A 26491-nucleotide genomic window follows, 5' to 3' on the forward strand; every position below is an offset into this window, starting at 1 on the left:
CTTTTCTACAGTGGGTTCTGAATTTTGTGTCATACTTAGAAAGCTTCTCAACTTCGAAGTCATTTTTAAAAACATATAATGTGTATTCTAGCATTTTTATGGTTTCTTTTTTCACATTTCAACATTTTGATTCAGTAGGCATTTATTTTGGTGGAAGGGTTAAGATTGAAATCCAAATTTTTTTCCCAACTGGCTCCCTCGTCCCAACACCATTTACTAAATAATTCGCCTCAGAGTTTTCATAAACAAATTTCTCATCCTTAGTGTAAAAAGTAACCATGTTACTCTGCTCAGAGGCTACATACTTCACTTTGAGTCCATGAGAAAGAGGCAGATGAGAAGAAAAGGAGGTGATATAAGAGATTTATTCTGCAAAATATTTCCCATGCGTGGTTAACAGTCATGATCTCTACATTTACAACATGGTACATTAAAAAAAATCTGTTGTGATAGCAATAACCTCAACCATCAGAAAAAGATTAAATTATATTCACTACCTTCTATTTGTTAATACAGGAAAGTGGGCAATGTATTTGAGGAAAAAAATAATCCAGAACATTTTTTGCACATACCCTTACACACATAGACACAATACACACACACACATTTTGTTCCTCAGGAAAGCATGCTGTGTAATGGCTAAGAGTTTGGGCTCTGAGTCAGACAGATCTCAGAATTTTAATAGTATCTAACTTCTAGGGTTAAAGTAGCGATTAAGAGAATTTGCTCATATAAAGTGTTTATTAGCTCAGGGCTCAGAATAAATCTCAGCATTCAGTACACATTAACTTCTTCTGTTTTTGGAAAATGCTTAGATATGTTTCTCCAGAATTTCTCAGATGTGGTTTACAGGTTGTCGTTGGGGTAATGTGCCTTCATTGACTAGAGAGAGAGCATGAAAGAAAAAAACATACTCAGCAAAACCTGGGGGAAACTTATCTGAGTATTTATATAAATAACAGGTGCAGGTGGGTTATTTGGTACAATGTTTGGAACACAGAAAATACTTAATAAAATTTAGGTGCTATTATTACTAGAAAATCTGTTCATCCATTTATTCAAAGAAGAACTGTGGGAGAGTGTGCACTGAGTTAGGAGTATGACAGTATCCAGCAAGATCCACAGGAAATTAATTGTGCTTCCAGACCCTATTCATCAACCCCGAGGTACAGAGCTAATTCTATTTTAAAAGATCTTTGACTCATGAAACTAACCAAAATAAACTATTTGTCAACCACACTTGATATTTGAAAGAATACCTTATTTAAAATTATATCTTCTGCTACTGTTAACTGACCATATAACTTGTAGAAAAAGAATTATTTTCAAAGGTTTCCACTGAAACACCATAAGAGGATCTGTGACTCTAGCCACCATCATCCATATCCGTACAAGCCTGAAGTTTCTTTGAGAACTCATGTGTTTTATCTCCACCCTCCCAAACCATGTAATGGTGCATTTGAATTCATACCATCAGTTCAGTTCAGTTCAGTCGCCCAGTCATGTCCAACTCTTCACGACCCCATGAATCGCAGCATGCCAGGCCTCCCTGTCCATCACCAACTCTTGGAGTTCACTCAGACTTATGTGCATCTAGTCAGTGATGCCATCCAGCCACCTCATCCTCTGTCGTCCCCTTCTCCTCCTGCCCCCAATCCCTCCCAGCATCAGAGTCTTTTCCAATGAGTCAACACTTCGCATGAGGTGGCCAAAGTACTGGAGTTTCAGCTTTAGCATCATTCCTTCCAAAGAAATCCCAGGACTGATCTTCAGAATGGACTGGTTGGATCTCCTTGCAAAAACAAGACCAGGACTGTGGCTCAGATCATGAACTCCTTATTACCAAATTCAGACTCAAATTGAAGAAAGTAGGGAAAACTGCTAGACCATTCAGGTACGACCTAAATCAAATCCCTTATAATTATTCGGTGGAAGTGAGAAATAGATTTAAGGGCCTAGATCTGATAGATAGAGTGCCTGATGAACTATGGAATGAGGTTTGTGACATTGTACAGGAGACAGGGATCAAGACCATCCCCATGGAAAAGAAATGCAAAAAAGCAAAATGGCTGTCTGGGGAGGACTTACAAATAGCTGTGAAGAGAAGAGAAGTGAAAAGCAAAGGAGAAAAGGAAAGATATAAGCATCTGAATGCAGAGTTCCAAAGAATAGCAAGAAGAGATAAGAAAGCCTTCTTTAGCGATCAATGCAGATAATTCATACCATAGAATGCTCTTTGAACTGAATGATGCCTACCCAAATGGAAAGGAGCATGATGTGGTGGAAGGAGACTTTGGAGTCACTAGGAAGAGGACTCTCATCCTAGAGCCATCACTCACTAACTAGCTTAAGACACGAACGAGCCATTGAATCTGCTTCTCCATCTATGAAATGGGGGGTGGGGATGGGGAATCCCATTTCATACTTATTGTCAGAATTAAATAAGAACATTCATGCCTTCTGTGTGCCAGCCACAGTGCACTGTGCTTGGGATATATAAATAAGACATGAACCCTATCCTCAAGAAGTTGAGTCAGTGCTCAACAGATATTTTGTTTAAAGGTCTAATAAATTAATAGTAAACTCCTAATACATGTCAGTTTCTTCTTCATTTCCCCTGCCTATCCCAACTGCCAACTGATTTGAAATTAGACTAGAGTACATTTCCCTTTTAAAAAACATTTTATTTTAAATTAATGTTCAGTTCAGTTCAGTTGCTCAGTCATGTCTGACTCTTGGCGACCCCATGGACTGTAGCATGCCAGGCCTCCTTGTCCATCACCAACTCCCAGAGCCTACTCAAACACATGTCCATTGAGTCGGTGATGCCAGCCAACCATCTCATCCTCTGTCATCCCCTTCTCCTCCCGCCTTCAATCTTTCCCAGAATCAGGGTCTTTTCCAATGAGTCAATTCTTCACATCAGGTGGCCAAAATATTGGAGTTTCAACTTCAGCATCAGTCCTTCCAATGAATATTCAGGATTGATTTCCTTTAGGATGGACTGGTTGGATATCCTTGCTGTCCAAGGGACTCTCAAGAGTCTCCTCAAACACCACAGTTCAAAAGCATCATTTTTTGGCACTCGGCTTTCTTTATAGTCCATCTCTCATATCCATACATGAGTACTGGAAAAACCATAGCTTTGACTAGATGGATCTTTGTTGGCAAAGTAATGTCTCTGCTTTTTAATAAGCTGTATAGGTTGGTCATAGCTTTTCTTCCAAGGAGCAAGCATCTTTTAATTTCACAGCTGCACTCACCATCTGCAGTGATTTTGGAGCCTAGGAAAATAAGATAGGGCACTGAAAGATGAATTCCCCAGGTCGGTAGGTGCCCAATATGCTACTGGAGATCAGTGGAGGAAGAATAAAGAGACAGAGCCAAAGCAAAAACAACACCCAGTTGTGGATGTGACTGGTGATGGAAGTAAAGTCCAAGGCTGTAAAGAGCAATATTGCATAGGAACCTGGAATGTTAGATCCATGAAACAAAGCAAATTGAAAGTGGTCAAACAGGAGATGGCAAGAGTGAACATCAACACTTCAGGAATCAGTGAACTAAAATGGACTGGAAAGGGTGAATTTGACTCAGATGACCATTATATCTACTATTGTGGGCAAGAATCCCTTAGAAGAAATGGAGTAGCCATAATAGTCAACAAGAGAGTCTGAAATGCAATACTTGGATGCAATCTCAAAAACGACAGAATGATCTCTGTTCATTTCCAAGGCAAACCATTCAATATCACAGTAATCCAAGTCTATGCCCTGACCAATAATGCTGAAGAAGCTGAAGTTGAACCATTCTATGAAGACCTACAAGACCTTCTAGAACTAAGACCCAAAAAAGATGTCCTTTTCATTATAGGAGACTGGAATGCAAAAGTAGGAAGCCAAGAAATACCTGGAGTAACAGGCAAATGTGGCCTTGGAGTACAGAATGAAGCAGGGCAAATGCTAACAGAGTTTTGCCAAGAGAACACACTGGTCATAGCAAATATTCTCTTCCAACAACACAAGAGAAGACTCTACATATGGACATCACCAGATGGTCAATACTAAAATCAGATTGATTATATTCTTTGCAGCCAAAGATGGAGAAGTTCTATACAGTCAGCAAAAGCAAGACAGAGAGCTGACTGTGGCTCAGATCATGAACTCCTTATTACCAAATTCAGACTTAAATTGAAGAAAGTAGGGGAAAGCACTAGACCATTCAGGTATGACCTAAATAAAATCCCTTACAACTATACAGTGGAAGTGACAAATAGATTCAAGGGATTAGACCTGATAGAGTTCCTGAATATCTGTGAATGGAGGTTCATGACATTGTACAGCAGGCAGTGATCAAAACCATCTCCCCGAAAAAGAAATGCAAAAAGGCAAAATGGTTGTCTGAGAAGACCTTACAAATAGCTATGAGAAGAAGAGAAACTAAAGGCAAAGGAGAAAAGGAAAGGTACAACCAGTTGAATGCACGGTTCCAAAGAATAGCAAGGAGAGATAAGAAAGCCTTCCTCAGTGATCAATGTAAAGAAATAGAGGAAAACAATAGAATGGGGAAAAATTAATTTTAGATTTACAGAAAGATTGCAAAAATAGTACAAAGAGTTTCCTTATAGTCCCCATCCCACTTTCTCAGCGTTAACATCTTAAATAGCCATGGTACAGTGACCAAGAACAGGAAATCAACATTTGTACAATATTATTAACTATAGCATATACTTGAAATTCACCAATTTCCCTACTAACATCCTTTTTTTGGTTCCCAAATCCTATCCATGATCACACAAGGTATTCAATGAACTATCACTCCTGTGATTATATTTCTTATAATTTAACATGGATTTATCAAGAGAGAGATTACTTGGGTGGACCTGACCTAATCACTTGAGCCCTTAGAAATGACAGGGTCCTTCCTGAGGTCAGAGAGACTGCAAATAAGAGTGGGTCTCAAGCGGTGGTCACATGGCAGAGACCTGAGAGGTCCTCATCTGCCAACAGCCAGCATGACAATGGGAACCTTAGTCCCACAGCTGCTAGAAAATGATTTCTGCCAACAACCTGGGGGAGATTGGAATTGTGCTTTTCTCTAGTTGAACTTCCAAATGCTGCTATTGCTGACCAACACCTTGATTTCAGTTTTTGTGAGGCCTTGAAGAAAAGGACACAGTTAAAATATGCCACACTCCTGGCTGACAGTAACTGTGATATTAAATAGGTATTGTTTCAAGCTGCTAAATGTAAGGTGATTTGTTGTATAGCAATAAAAACTAATACAGATATTGATCAGTTATTTATAGACTGTCTCTCAATTTAGATTTGTCTGATGTTGCCTCACAATTGGAGTAGGGTCATATGTGCTTGGCAAGAATGCCACAAAAATGATATTGTGTTCCCAGTATCAAAGGATTCAGTTCAGTTCAGTTCAGTTGCTCAGTCATGTCCGACTCTTTGCAACCCCATGAACTGCAGCATGCCAGGCCTCCCTGTCCATCACCAGCTTCCGGAGTTCACTCAGACTCATGTCCATCGAGTCGGTGATGCCATCCAACCATCTCTTCCTCTGTCATCCCTTTCTTCTCCTGCCCCCAATCCCTCCCAGCATCAGAGTCTTTTCCAAAGAGTCAACTCTTCGCATGAGGTGGCCAAAGTACTGGAGTTTCAGCTTTAGCATCATTCCTTCCAAAGAAATCCCAGGGCTGATCTCCTCTAGAATGGACTGGTTGGATCTCCTTGCAGTCCAAGGGACTCTCAAGTCTTTTCCAACACCACAGTTCAAAAGCATCAATTCTTCGGCACTCAGCTTTCTTCACAGCCCAACTCTCACATCCATACATGACTATTGGAAAAACCATAGCCTTGACTAGGCAGACCTTTGTCAGCAAAGTAATGTCTCTGCTTTTTAATATGCTATCTAGGTTGGTCATAACTTTCCTTCCAAGGAGTAATCAAAGGATTAATGATGTCTATATCTTTTTTCCTGTGTTTTTTTTTTGGTTGTGCTGGGTCATTATTGCTATGCATAGGCCTTCTCTTGTGGCGAGAGGGGGTTACTCTCTAGTTGTGGAGTGTGAGCTTCTCATTGGGGTGGCTTCTCTTGTTCTAGAACATGGGCTTAGTTGCCCGTGGCATGTGGTGTCCCCTGCATTGGCAGGTTGATTCTTAACCACTTGACCACCAGGGAAGTTTTACTATGTCTTTTTGCAAATCCTGTTTGTCCTCAAAGTTTGACCCACTAATTCCAGCGTGGTTTGAGGATTTTGTCTGATATGTTTATAACAGTGATATCTGCATAATGATGATCTCTATTGCCTTCTTCTATCTATATTAATTCAATTTCCAATGTAAGAAAAAGCTGTCTCTTTACCTCATTCCGCCACCAATCTATCTATTTATTTATTTGATTATACTTATCAGTATGGCCTTGTGGACACTTGTTTTACTCTCTGGGTAAAAACCCATACTATCATTGTTTTTTGCCTGAGAGTTCTGGTTTGGGTCATCAGTAAGTCCTTCACGTTGGCTCCTGTGTTCTTTTGATCAGCATGTACCTGGTTTTTCCTTCCTTTCTGGCACACAAGACAGTCCTGAGTCATTTTGTATTTTTCCTACCCCAGTTCTGAAGAGAACCATTTCTCCAAGGAGAACTGGTTCCTTTCATTGGAGGATAGTGTTTGGATCTGGGTAGTGTGTGTATTCAGTGTTTAAGATGTCATTGCTTCTACACTCTCTCAGGAGACAGAGAGAGGTCATATATGGAATATACTAACCCATACATACTTATATATCCATATTCTCTATAGATATATCTGTATATATTTTAAAACCATGAGTTTATACTGAATACCCCTAATTCCAATCCAATGCCACAAGGTTCATTTTGGCTTTCTCTCTTTCTTGCTTATAGCTTCTTTCTCTAACAGTGAAAAACCCAGCTTTCATTATCTCCTACATATCTAATTATTTTGTTTAAAAATGAGTGTGTTGTTGTTTTTCAGGAAAAGTGTTTTCCTTAGAAGCTTCCAACCCTACCCTAGTGGAAGGTGACCACAGCAATGGCACTGATCCTCCACTTTCTGCCTCCTCTTGAACCCCAATATCTCCAGTCACCTCACCACAAACTAAATGAAAGGAGTTCTCTGTGCCCCACCCCAAGAGCTAGAAGCCCAGGTAGGGTAACTACAACCTGATACAGTACATTCTTGCATTCTGAGCAGACCAAAAGGAAGTCATCATGAACTGAAGATCTTTAAAAAAACAAATTATTTATTTATTTTAGGTTGTGCTAGGTCTTTGTTGCTGTGTCCGGGCTTTCTCTCTAGTTGCTGTGAGCTGGGCCTACTCTGTCGCGGTGCATGGGCTTCTCACTGTGGTGGCTTCTCTTGTTGTAGAGCACGGGCTCTAAATGCATGGGCTTCAGTAGCTGCAGTATGCAGGCTCAGTAATCGTGGTGCACAGGCTTTAGCTTCTCTGAGACATGTGGAATCTTCCTGCACCAGGGATCGAATCCATGTCCCCTGCATTGGCAGGCAGATTCCTATCCATTGTACCACCAAGGAAGTCCCTGAACTGAAGATCTTTTTAAATGTTATTAATGTGACCTAGGGGATTTTGAATTGTTTATTGAAGAACTAGAATTCACTGAGTCCTGGCTGATTTTAATGGATGATTCTCCCATGCTCCTCCACTGCTTCTCATTCAGCCAGACATTGATCATTTAACCTCTCAGTACTCCCAACTAAATGCTAATAGTGATTCAACCCTGCCTTGCTCCTTTCAAAGATGTTATTTGTGAAAACCATATGAGAGAATAAATGGATATGTGCTTGGAAAGTTAGGCAATTGTAAGTAAACTGAAGGACCTTGGAATGTGTCTGCAGCAGAAGAGTTGAACACTGCACACTCACTCTGTGACCCACCTGGTAATGGGAGCTCAGAGACCGCTTTTCCTGTTGTGACCAGCCCTAAGCTGGGAGGCAGAGGTACGCTAAGAATACAGGGAAGGTGAAGCTGCTATAGTGAATAGAGTGGCTAAAAAGACAGGATAACATGGGAATCTCTTAAAATAGGAAAGTCAAAATACTTCGACTATTGCATACTTTTAAAATATTCATTCATTCAACAATTATTTACTGAGTGCCTTCACTAAGGGATGAGGAAATGAGGAACTCCATTTCTGCCCACAAGAAGTTTACAGTAGGAAATCCAGTAAACCCCTAGAGCGGGGGATAAAACAGCTGCCATTTCTTGAAGATTTACTGTGAGCCAGGAATGTTAGTGGTCTACGTATTATCCCATTTAATACAACTAATTGCCGTGGAGGTAGGTATTATCTTTGATGATAATGAGGAAATTAATAATCAGAGAGGCAAAGAAATTTGTCCAAAGTTACACATGTAGTAAATACAAGAGTCATAATCGAAATTCAGGTCTGCCTTCACTCTAAAGGTCATATTTTAATATGACCATGCTAACATAGTGAGAGTAAGCTATTCAGTGAATGAATACATATTGAGTACCTCTTTGTTCCAGACGTTGTTCTAGTGATGTGAAAGTGGAAAAAAAAAAAAAAATCCCCTCTTCCCTGGTGGTCCAGTGGTTAAGAATCCACCTTGCAATGCAGGGGACTTGGGTTCAATCCCTGGTTGCATAAATAGGATCCCACATGCTTCAGGCAATGGAAACCTTGAGCTCTATGTCATGGCCTGTGCATAGGTTGGAAAAGAATTTCCAGACATGAGGCAAAATGAAAGGAGAATAAAATTTATTAGAGTGGGAGATGCTATTCTAACAGTGGGTCAGCTCAAGAAACAGCCTACCCTTTCATGAGCTAGTAGCCAATTTTTATAACCTCAAAACAGAAAATTCCTACTGGAATGGTGGCATTAGTTGATTGGCTAGGCTGCTATTGGGTGGGTAATAGGGTGAGTATTTTACCTAATTAGGGCCAGGGAACTGGCGGTTTAGGTCCACAGGCTCATGGCAACAGTTGCTATGGGGCTCAGTCAGTTCCAGAGATTTTTGTCCTGTGACTTTGGTACAGGGCTCCACACTCTAGAGCCCATGCTTCACAACAAGAGAAGCCAACACACCACAATGAAGATGCAGTGCAGTCAAAATAAAACAATTTTGTTAAAAGTCCTGTCTTGTGGGACTAACTTCTACTGGATAAAGACAATAAAACAAATATTTAGTATATCAGGTGGCCCTTCCCTGGTGGCTCAATGGTAAAGAATCCACCAGCTAATGCAGGATTCCCAGGCCGGGAATATCCCCTGGAGAAGGAAATGGTTATCCATTACAGTGTCAACTACATATTGGCATTTGCCAAGAGCATTGCCAGCAACCAAACAACAGGGGCATTTGCCATTTGCCTCTGTGGAAACTGAGGTTTCCCTGATAGCTCAGTTGGTAAAGCTCTCTGCCTGTAATGCAGGAGATCCCAGTTTGGTTCCTGGGTCAGGAAGATCCCCTGGAGAAGGGATAGGCTACCTCCTCCAGTATTCTTGGGCTTCCTTGTGGCTCAGCTGGTAAAGAATCTGCCTGCAATGCGGGAGATGTGGATTCAATCCCTGGGTTGGGAAGATCCCCTGGAGAAGGGAAAGGTTACCCACTCCAGTAGTCTGGCCTGGAGAATTCCATGCACTGTATAGTCCATGGGGTCTCAAAGAGTTGGACACGACTGAGCAACTTTCACTTTCTGTGGAGACTGAACCCTATGCTGCTGCAGCTGTTGACCTTCAACACCCCCTGAGGGAGTTCAGGGTGGAGTGAGGTACTCTGTACTCCAGGGAATCTATCTGATGGGACAGGTCTTTAGATAGTTGGATATTTTCAGGAACTGATTTCATGATTCCAATCCTTGTATCTCCTCATATCTAAAAAAGCACTAAATCCCTTCATGATGACATCAGATCCTTGTGACTAGTAGAAAACCTCTCGTAAAGTAACCGCTTGATTGCATTGAACTCCCCCTTCACTAAAATCTTATATATTTACGTTCCCCGACTGCCTCTTCCCGTCACTTCATGGCAAATAGATGGAGAAACAGCGGAAACAGTGGCAGACTTTATTTTTGGGGGGCTCCAAAATCACTGCAGATGGTGACTGCAGCCATGAAATTAAAAGATGCTTACTCCTTGGAAGGAAAGTTATGACCAACCTAGACAGCATATTAAAAAGCAGAGACATTACTTTGCCAACAAAGGTCCATCTAGTCAAGGCTATGGTTTTCCAATAGTCATGTATGGATGTGAGAGTTGGACTTTAAAGAAAGCTGGGTGCTGAAGATTTGATGCTTTTGAATTGTGGTGTTGGAGAAGACTCTTGAGAGTCCCTTGGACTGCAAGGAGATCCAACCAGTCCATCCTAAAGGAAATCAGTCCTGAATATTCATTGGAAGGACTGATGCTGAAGCTGAAGCTCCAATACTTTGGTCACCTGATACAAAGAACTGACTCATTGGAAAAGAGCCTGATGCTGGGAAAGATTTAAGGTGGGAGGAGAAGGGGATGACAGAGGGTGAGATGGTTGGCTGGCATCACCGACTCAATGGACATGAGTTTGAGTAAACTCCAGAAGTTGGTGATGGACAGGGAGGCCTGGCATGCTGCAGTCCACAGGGCCACAAAGAATCAGACATGACTGAGCAACTGAACTGAACTGAACTGAACTGACTGCCTCTTTGGAGCTATCTCTCAGAGCTATCTGAGGTGCTGCCTCCTGGGCTACAGTCCTCATTTTGCCTCAAATAAAACTTAACTTGAAGCTCTCAAGTTGTGCATCTATTTTAGTCGACACCAGCATTCTTGTCTGGGAAATCCCATGGACAGAGGAGTTTTCGAGCTACAGCCTATGGGGTCACAAAAGAGTCAGACATGACTTAGCAACTAAACAACAACAGCATGTCAAGTGCTATGTGATATGAAGACAAAGTAGGCAGGATAAGAACGATGTGGAAAGGAAGATAGCTTATTTAAATAGAGTCATCTGGGAAGGTTCTGATACTCTGAAGTAAGTGCAGGAACAGGATCTAGAACTGGTATAACGAAGAGCCTTCTCAGTTACAGAAGATGGACCATTGCCCTTCTGCTTCCCGTAACAATATGGAGTAAAATCTGAGGGTCAAATGAAACAGGGGGGAAGAGGGCAGAGCACAATCTTTGAAAGAATGACATAGCCTGAGGACACAACATAAACTGATTAGAATCAAATGGGCCTAAGATGGCTGCCATCTATGGGGTCGCACAGAGTCGAACATGACTGAAGTGACTTAGCAGCAGCAGCAGCAAGATGGCAGATAAGTCAGCTTAGACTAGACCTTGATCCTCAGTATATGCTCATTGTAATACATCAACAAGGTAAATGACAAACCCAGAGGTGCCATGACAGTTCCAAAGCCAACAATCAAAGACCAAAAAGTGGGCAGTGGCTCAATTCCTGGAAATCTCCACACTTACCCCTCCACCAAAAATAGCTAGAATAATCCTCGCTTGTTGTTGTTCAGTTGCTCTGCAGCACGCCAGGTCTCCCTGTCCTTCACCATCTCCCGAAGTTGCTCAAACTCATGTCCATTGAGTCAGTGATGCCATCCAGCCATCTTGTCTTCTGTCCTCCTCTTCCTGACTTCAATCTTGCCCAGCATCAAGATCTTTTCCAGTGAGTCAGATCTTCACATCAGGTGGCCAAAATACAGGAGCTTCAGCTCTAGCATCAGTCCTTCCCTGAATATTCAGGATTTGTGTCTTTTAGGATTGACTGGTTGGATCTCCTTGCAGTCCAGGGGATTCTCAAGAGTCTTCTCCAATACCACAGTTCAAAAGCATCATTTCTTCAGTGCTCAGCCTTCTTTACGGTCCAGCTCTCACATCCATACATGACTACTGGAAAAAACAAAGCTTTGACGATTTGTATCTTTGTCGGCAAGGTGATGTCTCTGCTTTTTAATATGCTATCTAGGTTTATCACAGCTTTTCTCATCAGCCTGTGAAATAACCCAGCCTATAAAAACTAACCACACTGCATTTCAAGACTACTCATACCCTCTGTGACAGCCCACACTCTAGTCTGTGGAGTGTGTTTCTCCCAAGACTGCTCTTGCTTCTGAGAAGGCTGGAGCTCTGTGGAGTGTGCTTCTCTCTAAATAAATCCGTTTCTAACCTAGAAAAAAAAAGCATTTCATTTTTCACCTGGTCACGGGTTCAATCTGGAGAAATGAGGGCAGGATAGGGGTGCAAGTATCAAAGGGGTGATGGCTTGGAGTTGAAGGCTTGAGCTTTACGTATTGATCTATTGACAAATTCTTTTATTTTTGAGCCTAAATTCCCTTCCCTGTACACAGGAATAAAAGTCCTAGCCCAGTTTCCCTTATGTGGCTGCCACAAGGATGAGACAGATAGAACATGTGAAAGCACCTTAAATATAGGGTAAGTGGGAAAGCAAGATTAGGCATCAACTTTTTAACAGAAAGAATGTCTGTGCAGAATAAACAAAGAGAGAGAAAAGAAAAGGAATTCCTATTTCAGGTGCATCAGTTACCCTAGCTATCTTTGTGAAAAGCAGTCCCAGGCTAAAAAGAGATACAGGCTAAAAGAAGTACAAGTTGCTGAAGAGTCCCGTTTAATTTACAATACTCAGAAATTGCATCGCATGTTTTAGCTACACTTGGAAGGAGACTCTGGGATTCCAACCTTAACTCTAATGGCCTGGCCCCTGCTAGGTGTTTCCCTTCTTGCCACGCCCCCATGTCCAAACTCCATTTCCCAATACGCCCCAGGATCCGGTAAGTCTGCAGTCATTATGACGCTAGTTCCACAGCCTTCTGGGAAATGTAGTTTATTTCTTCCCCCGCTACGTCAAGATCTAGGATTAGGGACTACCACTCCCGTGAGGTAGTGCGTAATTCCACTCCGCGGCGTCTTCGAACGCGCCGCGGCAGCCATGTTGGAAGTGGTCAGCACAGGCGCCGGCACCAGAGGGTTATCGAAGCAGCTGTCACGATGCTGGGGTCCCTGGTGTCGAAGAGAACAGCGCCGGCGCCGCGGCTCCTTCTCCAGCTGCTTAGGTCCCCATCGCTCCGGAGCCACGAAAGTGCCACCGGCCAGAGTGTGACCACCGGGGGCCGCGGGGAGCCTCAGTGGCTGAGGGCGGCCGTCGGGGGGCGCCATGGAACGTCGCCGGCCCTACTCACCGGAGGAGGGGCAGCCACTGGAGGGCGCCAGAGAGGACGTACCGAGACCCCCTACCTTGCAGCTGCCACGTGGGGACATCTTCCTAGCCCCGAAGATACACTGCCTGGGCAGGACAGCTGGAATGGAGTCCTCAGCAGATCCGGCTTGGGCGTGTGGGCCCTAGCCACGGCGCTGGTGGTTCATTGTTACAACAAGAGCCCGTCCAGCAAGGGTGATTATCGGGACAGTCTGGTTATGTGCAAGTGAGAGGCGGGAGGTGGGTCCTGAGTCCATGAGGTTGGAGGGTGGGAGTTGCTTATAGATTTAGACCACTAGACCTTCAGTCCTCGTAGGACCCAGACATAATTTGGTCATAGAGCAGGCTGAGGAGTTCAGTGCCTCTGAGTTGTGTAATTTCTCAAATTATGCAACTGTTACTGTATTAGAATAATAATTGCATGCATGCCTAGTCGTTTCAGTCGTGTCCGACTCTATGGGACCCTGTGGACAGTAGCCTGACAGGCTCCGCTGTCCGTGGGATTCTCTAGGCAAGACTGCTGGAGTGGGTTGCCATACCCTCCTCTAGGGGATCTTCCCTACCCAGGGTTCAAACCTGCGTCTTGTATGTCTCCTGCATTGGCAGGTGGGTTCTTTACCACTGGCGCCACCTAGGAAGCCAATAATAATTATTATTGTATTATAATAATACAGTTATTAAAGGTCAGCCTCCTTTCTTGGAGTATCACCTTATCCATCTGTACAATGGGAGCGCTGGACTAAACATCTGAAATTAGCATGTGGCCTATTTTTCTACCATTCTATCTGGTTCAGTTCCTTTTTAAGAGGTCTCCAGGAAACCTGTTTGGCTTCCCATGTGGTGCAGTGGTAAAGAATCCACCTGCCAATGCAGGAGACACAGGAGACGTGGGTTTGATCTTTGGTCTGGGAGGATCCCCTGGAGTAGAGAATGGCAACCAGCTTCTGTATTCTTGCCTGAAAAATTCCACGGACAGAAGAGCCTGGTACGCTACAGTCCTTGGGGTCCATGGCCTAAGAAGGGAAGAGACTTGGTTTCAGTGCCAACTTTGGCTCTGCTTGCTCCTCTCTAGATTGTTTCCCCACAGGTGAAGGGTGATTTCTCATTACTCTTACAGTGTTGTTATTCTGATTCCTTTTGTAGTTCAGCAGTGTGGGTGTGTTCATCAGGGAGACTTCTAGGGTTCTGCTGTGCCTGGTCTCAGGCATGAGGTGATCTTGCTATGTGGGGAAGTTGGCAGGACAAGGAATACTCTAGTTCCTCTCTAGGGAGGTGGCTCCCTAGAGAACTAGAGCAACCACGGGGGCTGGCTGACCCAGGTTGGCATCACCCTTGGGTGCATGGAGTCGAGCAGGGACTGGGAGAGCAGGCAGAGAGCTAGACTTCTAGCCTACATGAGTCCAGCTACTCAGGTTCTCAGCTCTTCCTCGAAGAGAAGAGTGAGGCATGGTGTTTCAAGATTCCATGCATCCCAGGCTCTGAGACTTTGGACCAAGAGGAGGGATGCCCTTGACATTCATTTGTTTATTCAGCAGGATGTGGCCAGCTGTATAGGAAGAGCCTTGGCAGGGAGTAAGGTCACCTGGGGTCTTGTTTTGTTCTATCTTTAATTCCCACATGACTTTGGACTTTTGCCCTTTCTCATGGTCCTATTTCCTCATTTATAAAATGAGGGTGTTGAAACAGAGCTCCATGGAGAAGGCAATGGCAACCCACTCCAGTACTCTTGCCTGGAAAATCCCTTGGATGGAGGAGCCTGGTGGGTTGCAGTCTATGGGGTCGCTAAGAGTCGGACACGACTGAGCGACTTCACTTTACTTTTCACTTTCATGCATTGGAGAAGGAAATGGCAACCCACTCCAGTATTCTTGCTTGGAGAATCTCAGGGACGGGGGAGCCTGGTGGGCTGCCGTCTATGGGGTTGCACAGAGTCGGACACGACTGAAGTGACTTAGCAGCGAACAGAGCTCCTAAGGGTTCTTCTAGCTTAGGCACACTGTGATTCTATTACTTCCACACCCACAGAGGTATGAATACCCTCTGTGCGCCTACTTTAAAGCTTGATGTGGAACTCGTGACTTAACACAATGCCAGCTAAGGGGACAGTGTGGGCCATTAGACCTGTGCATCTGGCGAGTCATCTAACAGTGTGTTTTGGGGGATCAGAAGGCCAGCATGGTCAGGAAAGCCTTCCTGAATGATTGGAGATCTTCCTTGAGGATGGGGAATTTGAATTTGAGTTGTGAAGGATAAGGCAAGAGATGAAAAGGAGAGTGATACTGTGAGCTCCTTGAGAGCAGGGAGTGCGTCTTGATATTTTCAGGTTGATGCCAGTTCCTTTCCTTAATACTTTTGCACTGTCCAGCATAGTCCCTGGTGTTTAGTGTAGGTGCTTAGTAAATGTTCCTCAAGATGGTTTGTATTCTATGGAAATGTTTCCAGGAACAAAGCGCAGGTCGGAATAGTACATATAGAGGCTAGCAGTTTGTCCAGCCTGGTTGGAGGAGAGGAGGTCTTTCAAATGAGGTGAGAGCAGAGGGAGTAGGGTGTGGATATCAGGCGCGAGGGTTTGGAGGGTCTGAAATTCTCCTATAGGTGATGGAAAGCCATGGAAAATTGATGAGCAGGGAATGTCCCAAGTCCAGCAGGTTTAGACAGATGGGGAGAAAGTGTCCAAGGTCTTGCCTCAGAGCTTTTGAGGGGCTCCAGATTGGACTCTGTGGCATGTGAACCCCAGCAAAAGACACTGGGGTCTTTTTACCAAAATATATGACATTTACCAAACCATGACCGATCCCAGCTTCTGACTTGCCAGTTCCCTTGTCTCCTGACTTGAGAGTTGTGAGCCAAGGCCCTCAGTGCAGCATAATCAGTTCTGCCCTTTAGGAGCCAGGGGACCCCGGTTCTAATCTCAGCCCATTCCTCATTCCCTCTGGGACCTTGCAGAAGCTACTTCTTTTTAAAAGAGTGAGGAGAGAGAGAATACAGCAGTATCTGAGGAAGGCTTGTTCCCCTTCCAGCTGGGGGCTGCCCAAGCATCCTGGGTGTGTGCTGGGGGAACAGCTGGGGAACTGAGGAAGACCTGGCCCTGGAGTCTAGGCCAGGAGGCGACGTGTAGGCCTATGCATCGGTCTGAACCACAGGACTGGTTTGCATATGTCTGATAAGGTGGATATTGTACACAGGAGGTTAGGTGAGTGAGCCAGGTCATACAGCAAGTAAGTGGCAGAGTTAAGACCAGACCCAGGTCTGCTCTTCACCCTGCCCAGTGCCGCCTCTCTGTTTCACTTGGTGACTCTCTTGGCTGGACTGAGAGCTCCCTGAGACAGGGCTGGGTCTGAGTCTGTCTGGTGCCCATCAGTGGGAGCTCAGGAGCAGCTGAGCTCAGTGTTGCAGCCACCTGGGAGAGAGAATGTGCCTCTGCTGTTGACAGCTTTTCCTCATGGCCACAAGGTGGTGCCAGCAGCCCGCACGCTGCCCAGGCCAGGCCAAGCTTGCCATTGCCTTTCTGCTAGGCCTGGCGATTCCTAAGGGATGGATTGGAATCCTCTACTTTGGCTCTCCCTTCGTTGGGTTTGGCACTGGGATGTTTGCAGGCTTTTCAACCGTTATTTCTTTAGCATCCTTGTAAGGCTGTCAGGGCAGGGATTAGTGCCCCTGCTTTATAGTCAGGGAAGCTGGCGTTGAGGGGGGAAAGGCCGCCACAGCACAGGGTGAACAGTGGACAGGCTGTGGTGGAGCCTGGCTCCTGGTCAAGGCTCTGTCCACTCTCGGAGGGGTCCACACCTCTGCCTGCTCCTCCCTATTCTGTCCTCCTAGGTTTGTGACCTATAACATCAAGATTCAAAACTAGGCTGGGAGACTGAAGTTGGAAGAGAAAGTGGGGCAAGGTAGGGGGATGATCAATAATGTGATAGTTACATAAACCTGCAGAGTAAAGTCACTCAGTCGTGTCCGACTCTTTGTGACCTCGTGGACTGCAGCCCACCAGGCTTCTCAGTCCATGGGATTCTCCAGGCAAGAATACTGTAGTGGGTTGCCATTTCCTTCTCCAGGGGATCTTCCTGACCCAGGGATCGAACCCGGGTCTTCTGCACTGGAGGCAGACGCTTTAACCTCTGAGCCACCAGGGAAGCCCTGTAGAGCTTTATAGCTAATGAAAGGCGAAGGCATTCACACATTGAGTGTTTACTGTAGGCCACACCTGGTACTAACACATTCCTTGGATCACCTGTGTGATGAGAGTTCTGAGTCTGGTCTCTGATAGAAAGATGTGGAAGACAAGTTGTTAACAGAGGCTTTCACGTGGGCAGGGGAGGACTAGCTTTCTCTTTGTATATCTTGGCATCTTTTTACTTGTTAAAGCCCATGTATCTGAAGTGCCTTCACTTCCACTGTCTTTCTGGGCCCTCCAGGAAGCTCTGAGGGTTGGCCAGGAGTCTGATTGGTGCCCTCTCTCTCTTCAGATGCAGCCCTGATGGAAGCTGCTCGAGCCAACAATGTCCAAGAAGTCAGCAGGTGAGTATCGAACCCCAGGCCTTGCCCTCCCATGCAGGAGGCCTGAGTGGGGTGGTGCCCTTGCTCTGGTGGTGACTGCCTTGGAGGAAATCCTCATGCTGAGCTGGGAACCAAACCCTGTGACTTCGTGTAGTCAGTGAGTCACTTGGGCTCCTTTGGCCCAGGCCAGCCCTTGGATATCTTAAGGTAGAGAGTCAGCTCCTGTGTCACTTTTCTGGCCCCAAACAGCCGCGATCCCTCGGTTGCTCTGTTCTTCTCAGGGCATGGTTTGGGATCCCTCCTACATCTTGTGGGTTCCTCCGTGAATCTTCCACTTTGTTCTTGTTTCTCTGTGGGGTTGGCCACGGGTAGTTGCTTATTGACTGGATGGAGTGCGGGTGGGCACAGTGGAGACACTTGGAGGTTTGGGAGGGAGCTGGAAGAGGTCTTTCTGCCAGAGCCACCTGCCTGCAGGGCTGGGTGCCTGCCTGGGGTCCGACTGCATTTCTCCAGCTTCCCTAGCTCATCTGTTCCCCCAGCGACCACTGGCCAGTTTGATCGGAGGTTTGTTTCCGCGTAGGGACAGGACTTGACCCAGGCCTCAGCTGGCTGCCAGGGCAGAATAGAGTCTGTCCTGGATGGATACTCTGACATGGGGCATCAATGTGGGGCTGTTAGGGGCAGAGGCTTCATCCTTGGTGAAACTTGGTGCCCAGCATTCGGCCGAACTTTGGCCTTTTTTTCTTTTCTTTTCCACTGCCTTTTGTATAGATTAGGTGGCTGTGGGACACCCTCCCTTCCCTGCCGCCATGTCCACATTTTGGACAGGAAATTAGGTGATGGAAGTGGCTATCAGCGCACCCAGCACCACGCGCCCATGGTGCTCCTCCCCACTCCAGCTGCCTGAATGTGAAAGAAAGTGTTGAAAGGCAGCCACAGCCCCCATCAAGACTTACTGCTTTGATTCCCTTTCATTTTATCTGCCATATTATTATTGACTCTCGAGGGTGCTTTTGAGTATTAATGTTCAAGGCTTAGTTTTTAATAAACCACTTTTGGAAGTATGGGCTGGGAGTTGTTTCGTAGCCAAATAAATATGATGGAGCAGTAGTTTAATAAACATGCGATGATGCATCTTAAAAACCAAGCACAGATGTCAGCTTGCTGTTATAAGAGCCATTCATAACTGCAGGCAGTGTATGGCATATTCATTCCCTCAGAAACAGATGAGCCTCGCTTCCTTCTGCTGCAGTATGGTGGCATGACGGGGTGGCAGCTGGTTGTGCCCCTCATTTAAGGCCTTTGCTGACCCTTTAGTCACCTGTTGATGACTGCTAGGTGACTGCTGCCAGGCTGCTGCTTTCCTCCGGCGAGCCAGGACAGGCCATGCGTGTGCAGAGCAGCAGGGCTGTGAGAGCACCTGTTCCTCACCAGGGGAGGCTGAGTTTTGTTCAGTCACAGTCATGTCTGACTCTTTGCGAACCCATGGACTGCAGCACACCAGGTTTCCTGTCGTTCGGTATCTCCCAGAGCTTCCTCAAACTCATGTCCATTGAGTTGGCGATGCCATCCAACCATCTCATCCTCTGTTGTCCCCTTCTCTTCCTGCTTTCAGTCTTTCTCAGCCTCAGGGTCTTTTCCAGTGAGTCAGCTCTTCTCATCAGGTGGCCAAAGTATTGGAGCTTCAGCTTCAGTATCAGTCCTTCCAATGAATATTCAGGGTTGATTTCCCTTAGGATTGATTGGTTTGATCTCTTGCAGTCTAAGGGACTCTCAAGAGTCTTCTCCCGCACTTCAGTTTAAAAGCATCAATTCTTCGGTGCTCAGCCTTCTTTATGGTCCAACTCTCACATCTGTACATGACCACCGGAAGAACCATACCTTTGACTGTACACACCTTTGTCAGCAAAGTAATGTCTCTGTACACTGTCTAGATTTGTCATAGCTTTTCTTCCAAGGAGCAAGCGTCTTTTAATTTCATGGCTGTGGTCACCAGCTGAGGGGATTTTGGAGCCCAAGAAAATAAAGTCCGTCACTGTTTCCGTTGTTTCCCTATGTGTTTGAAGTGGGGACCGGATGCCATGATCTTCATTTTTGGAATGTTGAATTTTAAGGCAACTTTTGCACTCTCCTCTTTCACCTTCATCAAGCAGCTCTTTAGTTCCTCTTCGCTTTCTGCCATAAGGGTGGTGTCATCTGCACGTCTGAGGTTATTGCTATTTCTTGCCGCAATCTTGATTCCAGCTTGTGCTTCATCCAGCCCGGCATTTTGCATGATGTACTCTGCATAGAAATTAAATAAGCAGGGGGGCAATATACAGCCTTGACGTATTCCTTTTCTGTTTCACTTAGCCCCCAAGGGCTGATTGATTTAGCTCTTTCAAATATACATTTTTTCTTAACAGTTAAGCCTCCCACCCCCAAATTACAGAAAGTGATTGAATTTATGGTATGTGTGTGGTTCAGAACATTTGTTCTTGCATATGTGGCTAGTGTCTGCAAGGATTTCCCTTTATGTCCCCAGTCTCTAACCTGCTTTTCTCCTGCCTCCTCTTGTCCTGTCTCTCTCGATCATGAAGACTCAATCAGAATCTCCCTTCACCCCTTGTGAGGGAGGCAGAGATGAGCAACGCACAGACCCGGCCCCTCAGAACTGACGGTCTCCCCTCGCCTTCATCATGTGGTCTCAAGGAAACAAACACGTGACCTGCCAATCACAGCTCTTCCTGCTCAGAGAGCTGGACCTACATGAGGGAGTTGGGGGAAGCTGACCACCCTTGCTTGAAGGAAACTTCCTTGAATTCCTACCACAGGTCCTTGATTATTTAGCCTTTTTACACTCTAGACTCTGCACAGGTGCTTAACACTACCGTTAATTTCTTCCTATCTGTGTCCTGGCCTTTAGCTCTGCCCAACAGAGCTGCTAATACCAGGATAGAATTCCATTCTCAATTTTTAAAAATATTTACTCATAGTTTATACACAGTTGGATCACCATGTATATGATCTGTGTGGTCAAATCAGTATTTGGAATAAAACTCAGACCTGGAGTAATGCTGTCTCTCCCCTCCTTTTCTCCCATCCCTCTCTGGGTTCTGGGCTGTGTGTGTCTCTGCCTTGATAACCCCCTACCTTCCCAGAGCCTTGGGAGAGCCCTTGATAGTGAAGGGAAGCAATTCAAAGCTCTTCTGTTCGGAGGTGGGGAGTTTCATCATCTTCTTGAAGGATACTCTGGAATCTGCAGTTTCTGGGGTCTAGGTGTGGGCCTTCCACACAGACCGCTGTGTGTACACTGTGTTCCTTACACCTTTGCTTTAAAGCCTCCCAGCCTCCACTCAAGTACTTCAGACTCCTCCCAGCTGAGTGTGATCTGCCCATTACCCTGCACCTTCTGCTGGCCTGGGGTGGGGACAGGATGGGGTGGGGTTGGTGGTCAGGTCATCTAGGAAGAGCTGTGCCAGACGTGCAGGAGAAGACTGCTTTACTAGAAGAGAAGTTTTAGGTCAGGTGGGAGAAGCTGGGCTGATCATCAGGACTGAAGAGGCACTCAGCCCATGAACAGGAAAACCAGCGTGGTTCACACACTGCCCAAATCAGGAACAGATGAGGAATCCTCAGGCAGCATGAGATGATCAAACCAACAGCTCTGAAGTGTGGGCACTGTTACCTGTTTTACGTGGAGCTGGCTAACCATTCGTGGTGTGGGCCTGCCTGGCTAAAGGCACAGGGAAGCTTCTGGCACTCACCATGTTCTTTATATTAAGGAGCTTTGGACTGGCCTTCACCTTAAACACTGGATTGTGTGCCTCCCCATGGCAGGGACAAGGTCTGGTTCCACACATGTCTTATCCTCTTTTCCAGTACAGTGAAAGTTGGGGAAAGCTACTTTTTACTGACTTGCCAGCAAACCGGAAGCAGGCATTCCAGAGTCTTAATTTTCAAACTCCAGCTGGCTATATCAGAAGGAGACTGGATCTCTTTTCCTTCCTGTCCTCCTCTCCTTTCTCTTTGTGTGGCAGCTGTTTCCTTCTTCCCCCAAGGCACTTAAACATTGTTTGCAGGTCCAGCTGTGGCTCTTCAGGAGTGGGAGCCCGGTCCTGAGGCTCCATCCCACCTGTCGGGAGCGTGAGCAGGTGGCCCTGCTCCTGGGCTCAGCCCACCCCACGCCTGGCTCCTGGACTCAGGAACCTACTCAACCGAAACCTAGGGCCCAGGGCAGTCTGAAGGCACATCTGTCCAGGATCGGACAGAGCCGAGTGAGGGGCTGTCGGGGCTGGGAGTAGTGAGGCCTCCTGTTCTCGCCGCAGAGATCACATTTCTTTTCAAACAAGTCTGGGTGAAAGACTATACCCCTACCCACTCCCCTTCTCCCAGCAGGGAGCTAGGCCTCTGCTGAGTGCTTAACTCAGTTGTTTCCATCAGCACAAGCATTTTTTAAATGAAGGAAGTATGGTGGTATCAGTCTTGAACTTCAGACTGCCTGCCCTTTCTCTCCAGGATTCATTTGTTTGTTTGATGAAAGCTTACTGAGCACCTGCCGCATGCTGGGTGGTTTACTTGGCTTCGGGGACAACTGACCAGACACGCTTCCTGCCCTCAATTAAGGAGTCAGGGGAAGACTGGTGACGCAGCATGATCTGTGCTGAGACAGGAGGGCTTCCTGGTGGCTCTGACGATGAAGAGTCCACCTGCAATGCAGGAGACCCAGGTTCAGTTCCTGGTCAGGAAGATCCCCTGGAGAAGGGAATGGCTACCCACTCCAGTGATCTTGCCTGGAGGATTCATGGACAGACACCGTGCTCTCCAGTCACTGCAGGTCCTTAGGCTGTCTCCACTCATAGTGCTGAGACAGGAGCCCAGCACATGGCCCTCATCTACCGGGCGGACCGGAGAAAATGTCCCAGAGGAAATCCTGATCAGAGTCTTAAAATATTAGGAGTGTTTAGCAAATAGACGGCAAAGGCATTCTAGGCAAAAGGAACAGTGTAAGTGATAGTACTGAGGCTGAGGCGAGAAACAGCCTGAGTGTGTGGTGAGGAGGGGAAGCTGTATACTCTTACACTGTTTGGTGTTGCTGGATCAGAGTCTGAGGCCAGGAGAGACTGGAGATAAGTAGGGACCCGGTTATGGAGAGCATTGTCCACTTGTCCGTCAGTCACTCATCTGTCCAGCCTGTCTCTTCTGCCTATCCCTGAGCTGACTTTGTGTTGGTGGCAACAAAATGAGGAAGGAGAAGCAATCTTTGCTCTGAGGAGCTCACTAACCTGCTTCTCAGGTGAGGAGGGAACACTTAAGTCAAAAATTGAGAACCAGCAGAACAAGGCATAGGTTGCTTAACTTCTGTAAGCCTAAGTAATGTGGAAATGATAAAACCTATAATTCATAATAGAGTTGTTAGTGTTTATTGTTAATAATAAATGTATTACGTTCAGCCAAAATATCTGAGTGCTTATTAGGAGATAGGTATTGGATTGAGTGCTGGAAATACAGTGGTGAACAGGATGGGCACAGTTCCTGCCCTCCTGGTACTTACAGTCTAACTGGGAGCCAGGTGACTATGCAGTTATAGTTATGTACTTTAAAATGAAGTGCAATTTGCCCTTTCAACAAATGGTGCTGGGACAACTGGATATCTCCATGTAAAAAAAATACAACTGTAGCCCTATCTCATCTGTACACAAAAATTAACTTAAAATGGATCATAGATTTAAATGTAAAACTATAAAACTCTTAGAAGAAAACATAGTAGTAAATCTTTGTGACTGTGGGCTAGGCAAGCCTTCTTAGATATGGCACCAAAAGCACAGGAAATCAGAGAGAAAATGAGATAAATTGGACTTCAGAAGTAAAAATGTTTGTGTTCAAAGAACACTTTCAAGAAGGTGAAAAGTTTCTCCCACAGAAAGGGAGAAAATATTTGCAAATTAGTATGAGATTTGTGTTAGGAATACGCAAACTCAACAATAAATAAAAGCCCAACTTAAAAGTGGACAAAGGATCCAAATAGATGTTTCTTCAAAGAAGATATTCAAACTGACCAATAAGCACATGAAAAGATGCTCAACATCGTTAGTATTAGGATGCTTATGCTTAGTCACTCCATCATATCTGACTCTTTGAGACCCCATGTGCTGTAGCCCACCAAACTCTTCTGTCCATGGGAGTCTCCAGACAAGAATACTAGGGTGGCCAACTATTCCCTTCCCTGGGGATATTTAATACTGATCAAAGCCACAATGAGATACCACTTCTCACACATTAGGATGACTGTAATCAGAAAGACAGATAATAGCAAGTGTTGGTAAGGATGTGGAAAAGTTGGAACCCTTAAATATTGCTGGTGGGGATGTGAAATGGTGTAATTGCTTTGGAAAGCAATTGGCAGTTCTTCAAAATATTAAACATATGACCTAGCAAGTCTACTCCTAGGTGTGTACTCCAGAAAAATGAAAACGTGCATGAATGTACTTGGTACAAGAATGTTAATAGCAGCATTATTCATACTAGCCTAAAGAGGGAAGAAACCCCAAAGTCCATTAACTGATCAGTGGGTAAATAAAAAGTATGATACAGGCATACAGTGGAATATTATTTATCAATAACGAATACTGTGTATGTGCTACGTTAAAGAACCTTGAAGTCATTATGCTAAGTGAAAGAAGCCAGACACAAGAGACCACATATTATATGATTCAGTTTACATAAAATGTCCAGAATAGACAAATCTATAGAGACAGAAAGTAGATTGGTGATTGCCAAGGACTGGAGAGGCCGGGGTTGGGAGGGAATAGAAAATGATGAGTTTTTTGGGGGGAGGCTAATGAAAATGTTCTGGGGTTGGTAGTCAAGATCACAGAACTCTGAATCTACTAAAAACAAGTTGTGCACTTTTAATACATGGATTTTATGGTGTGTGAATTATATCTCAGTAAAACTTTGTTAAAAAGTGAAGCACAAGACACTTGGGAGTCTAATCTTGAGTATGAGAGCGGTGGAGGGTTGGGGGTATGTTATCAGTAAGCTAAAGCATCTGAGCGAAGTTAAAGTGAACTCTGAAGGATGAAGAGAAAGCTAGAAGAATATTGGGTTAAAAGGACAGTAGGCCCTGAGTCAAGAAAAGATGCAGAGGAATTGAGGGAAGTCCAGAATGACTGGACTATAAGTGGGAGAGGGCATGACATAAGGTTGGGGAGTTAAGCAAGGACCATATCACACTGGATCTGTTGGCCACGTTAATGGTTTTTACTAAGAACAGTGGGAAGCCACTGAAGAGTTTTAAGGTGTGTGTATGTGACAGAAATAGAGAGAGAGACTTGGTGACATGATCTAGATCTGTAATTTTAAAAGATCACTCTGGCTGCTCCATGGAGAACAGATTGATAGGGAGCTGCGGTGGATGCAGGAAAACCCGTTGATAGTGACTGGAGTAGTCCAGACCAGAAAGGATGGTGGCAGGTGGTGACTTGGGACAAGGTGTCAGTAGCAGAGATGGAGGAGGTAAGTTAGACAGGACTTGGTGATGTTTAGAACAGCATCAGTGCCTGGTACGTAGGAGGTACTCAGTAGGTGAATCTTGAATGAATGAATTTGCATATGGTTGATTAGGGAGAAGAAGGTGTTAAGAATGAATTTCTGTTTTCTGGCTTGATCAGCGGTGGAGATGCTGTTGCCGTTCTCTGAGATGAAGCTGCTGGGGGAGGAGGACTGGGTTGGGAGGAAAAGATTGAGTTCAGTTTTGAACATGTTGAATTTAACATTTCAGTGAGAAATTCAAGTGGAGATGTCAAGCAGACAGTTGAATGGATCTTTCTGACTCTTCCTGCCGTACATGCCATGCTGCCTCAAAGATCAGTCTAGAGATTGTTTTGACATCTTGTTTTGATTTCTGGTTTGATGGTTTTAGACGTTAAAGTACTTCATACTAGCTAAAACTTGTTTACTAGATACCTTTGGAAAAAAGTCTGATTTGATTTGCAACACAGGAAAGAAGAAAAGGTTGGGTTTTGTTGGAGGCCAAACACATTTATTCTAGCTTTGCATTGATGGCTTGGTTTGGTTCTTGTCCCTGGATGCCCCAGCTTGGGGCTTGAGGCACTTACTGTCATTGTGCCAGGATTAAGGTGTCCAGAATGTGCTTAGCTTCAATATAGGTAAATGTTCTGCACATTGATCCAAGGATTTTATCTAATTAACAAAAACCCTGGCTGGTAAATACGTTCGGCTGTCTCGGGGCCTCTGAGAGGCTGTTTATCGATTGTTGTATCACTTTGGCTGGATGGGAAAATATTAATGATGGCATGAGAGCGACCAAAACATCCAACTCTCTTAACCAGTAAATATGTAAATGTTCTTGTGGCTTGCAGTAGGTTGAAACAAAAGCTTTATTCTAGACCGAAGGTCAAGGCCTCACTGGCATCACTCTTGTAATTTGAAGCTTATGAGTGTTTCTTGAATGCTAGGGTGTAACCTACACAGGTTTCTTTTTAAATGCTGGGATGTTGGAAGGCAGCATAATGCTGCAAAAGAAGTACAAGGATTTTAGAATTAGAAGACCTAAGTTCCACTTCTGTCACAGTTACTGTCTTTGGGACTCTTAATAGATCATGAAAAAAACAAGTTAAAGTGTTAGTCTCTCAGTCATGTCTGACTCTTTGTGAACCCGTGGACTATAGCCCACCAGGCTCCTGTGTCCATGGAGTTCTCCAGGCAAGAATCCTGGAGTGGGTAGCCATTCCCTTCTCCAGGAGATCTTCCCGATCCAGGGACTGAACCCAGTTGTCATA

General features: G+C 45.1%; 1 protein-coding gene across 2 annotated transcripts in view; it reads left to right on the plus strand.

Annotated features, from left to right (window-relative positions):
* Positions 12797–26491, plus strand: part of CLPB (ClpB homolog, mitochondrial AAA ATPase chaperonin) — a 143060-nt gene continuing 129365 nt past the window's right edge. The window contains exons 1-2 of one of the 2 annotated variants that reach the window (XM_013969731.2): positions 12797–13406; positions 17678–17729. In XM_013969731.2, coding sequence (XP_013825185.2) covers positions 13004–13406; positions 17678–17729 — 455 coding nt within the window. In that variant the 5' untranslated portion in view covers positions 12797–13003. The remainder of the gene's footprint in view (positions 13407–17677; positions 17730–26491) is intronic. The other variant, XM_013969732.2, reaches the window with a different exon arrangement.

Source organism: Capra hircus, chromosome 15 (assembly GCF_001704415.2).
Source record: "Capra hircus breed San Clemente chromosome 15, ASM170441v1, whole genome shotgun sequence".
In the NCBI taxonomy this organism is placed as follows: Eukaryota; Metazoa; Chordata; class Mammalia; order Artiodactyla; family Bovidae; genus Capra; species Capra hircus.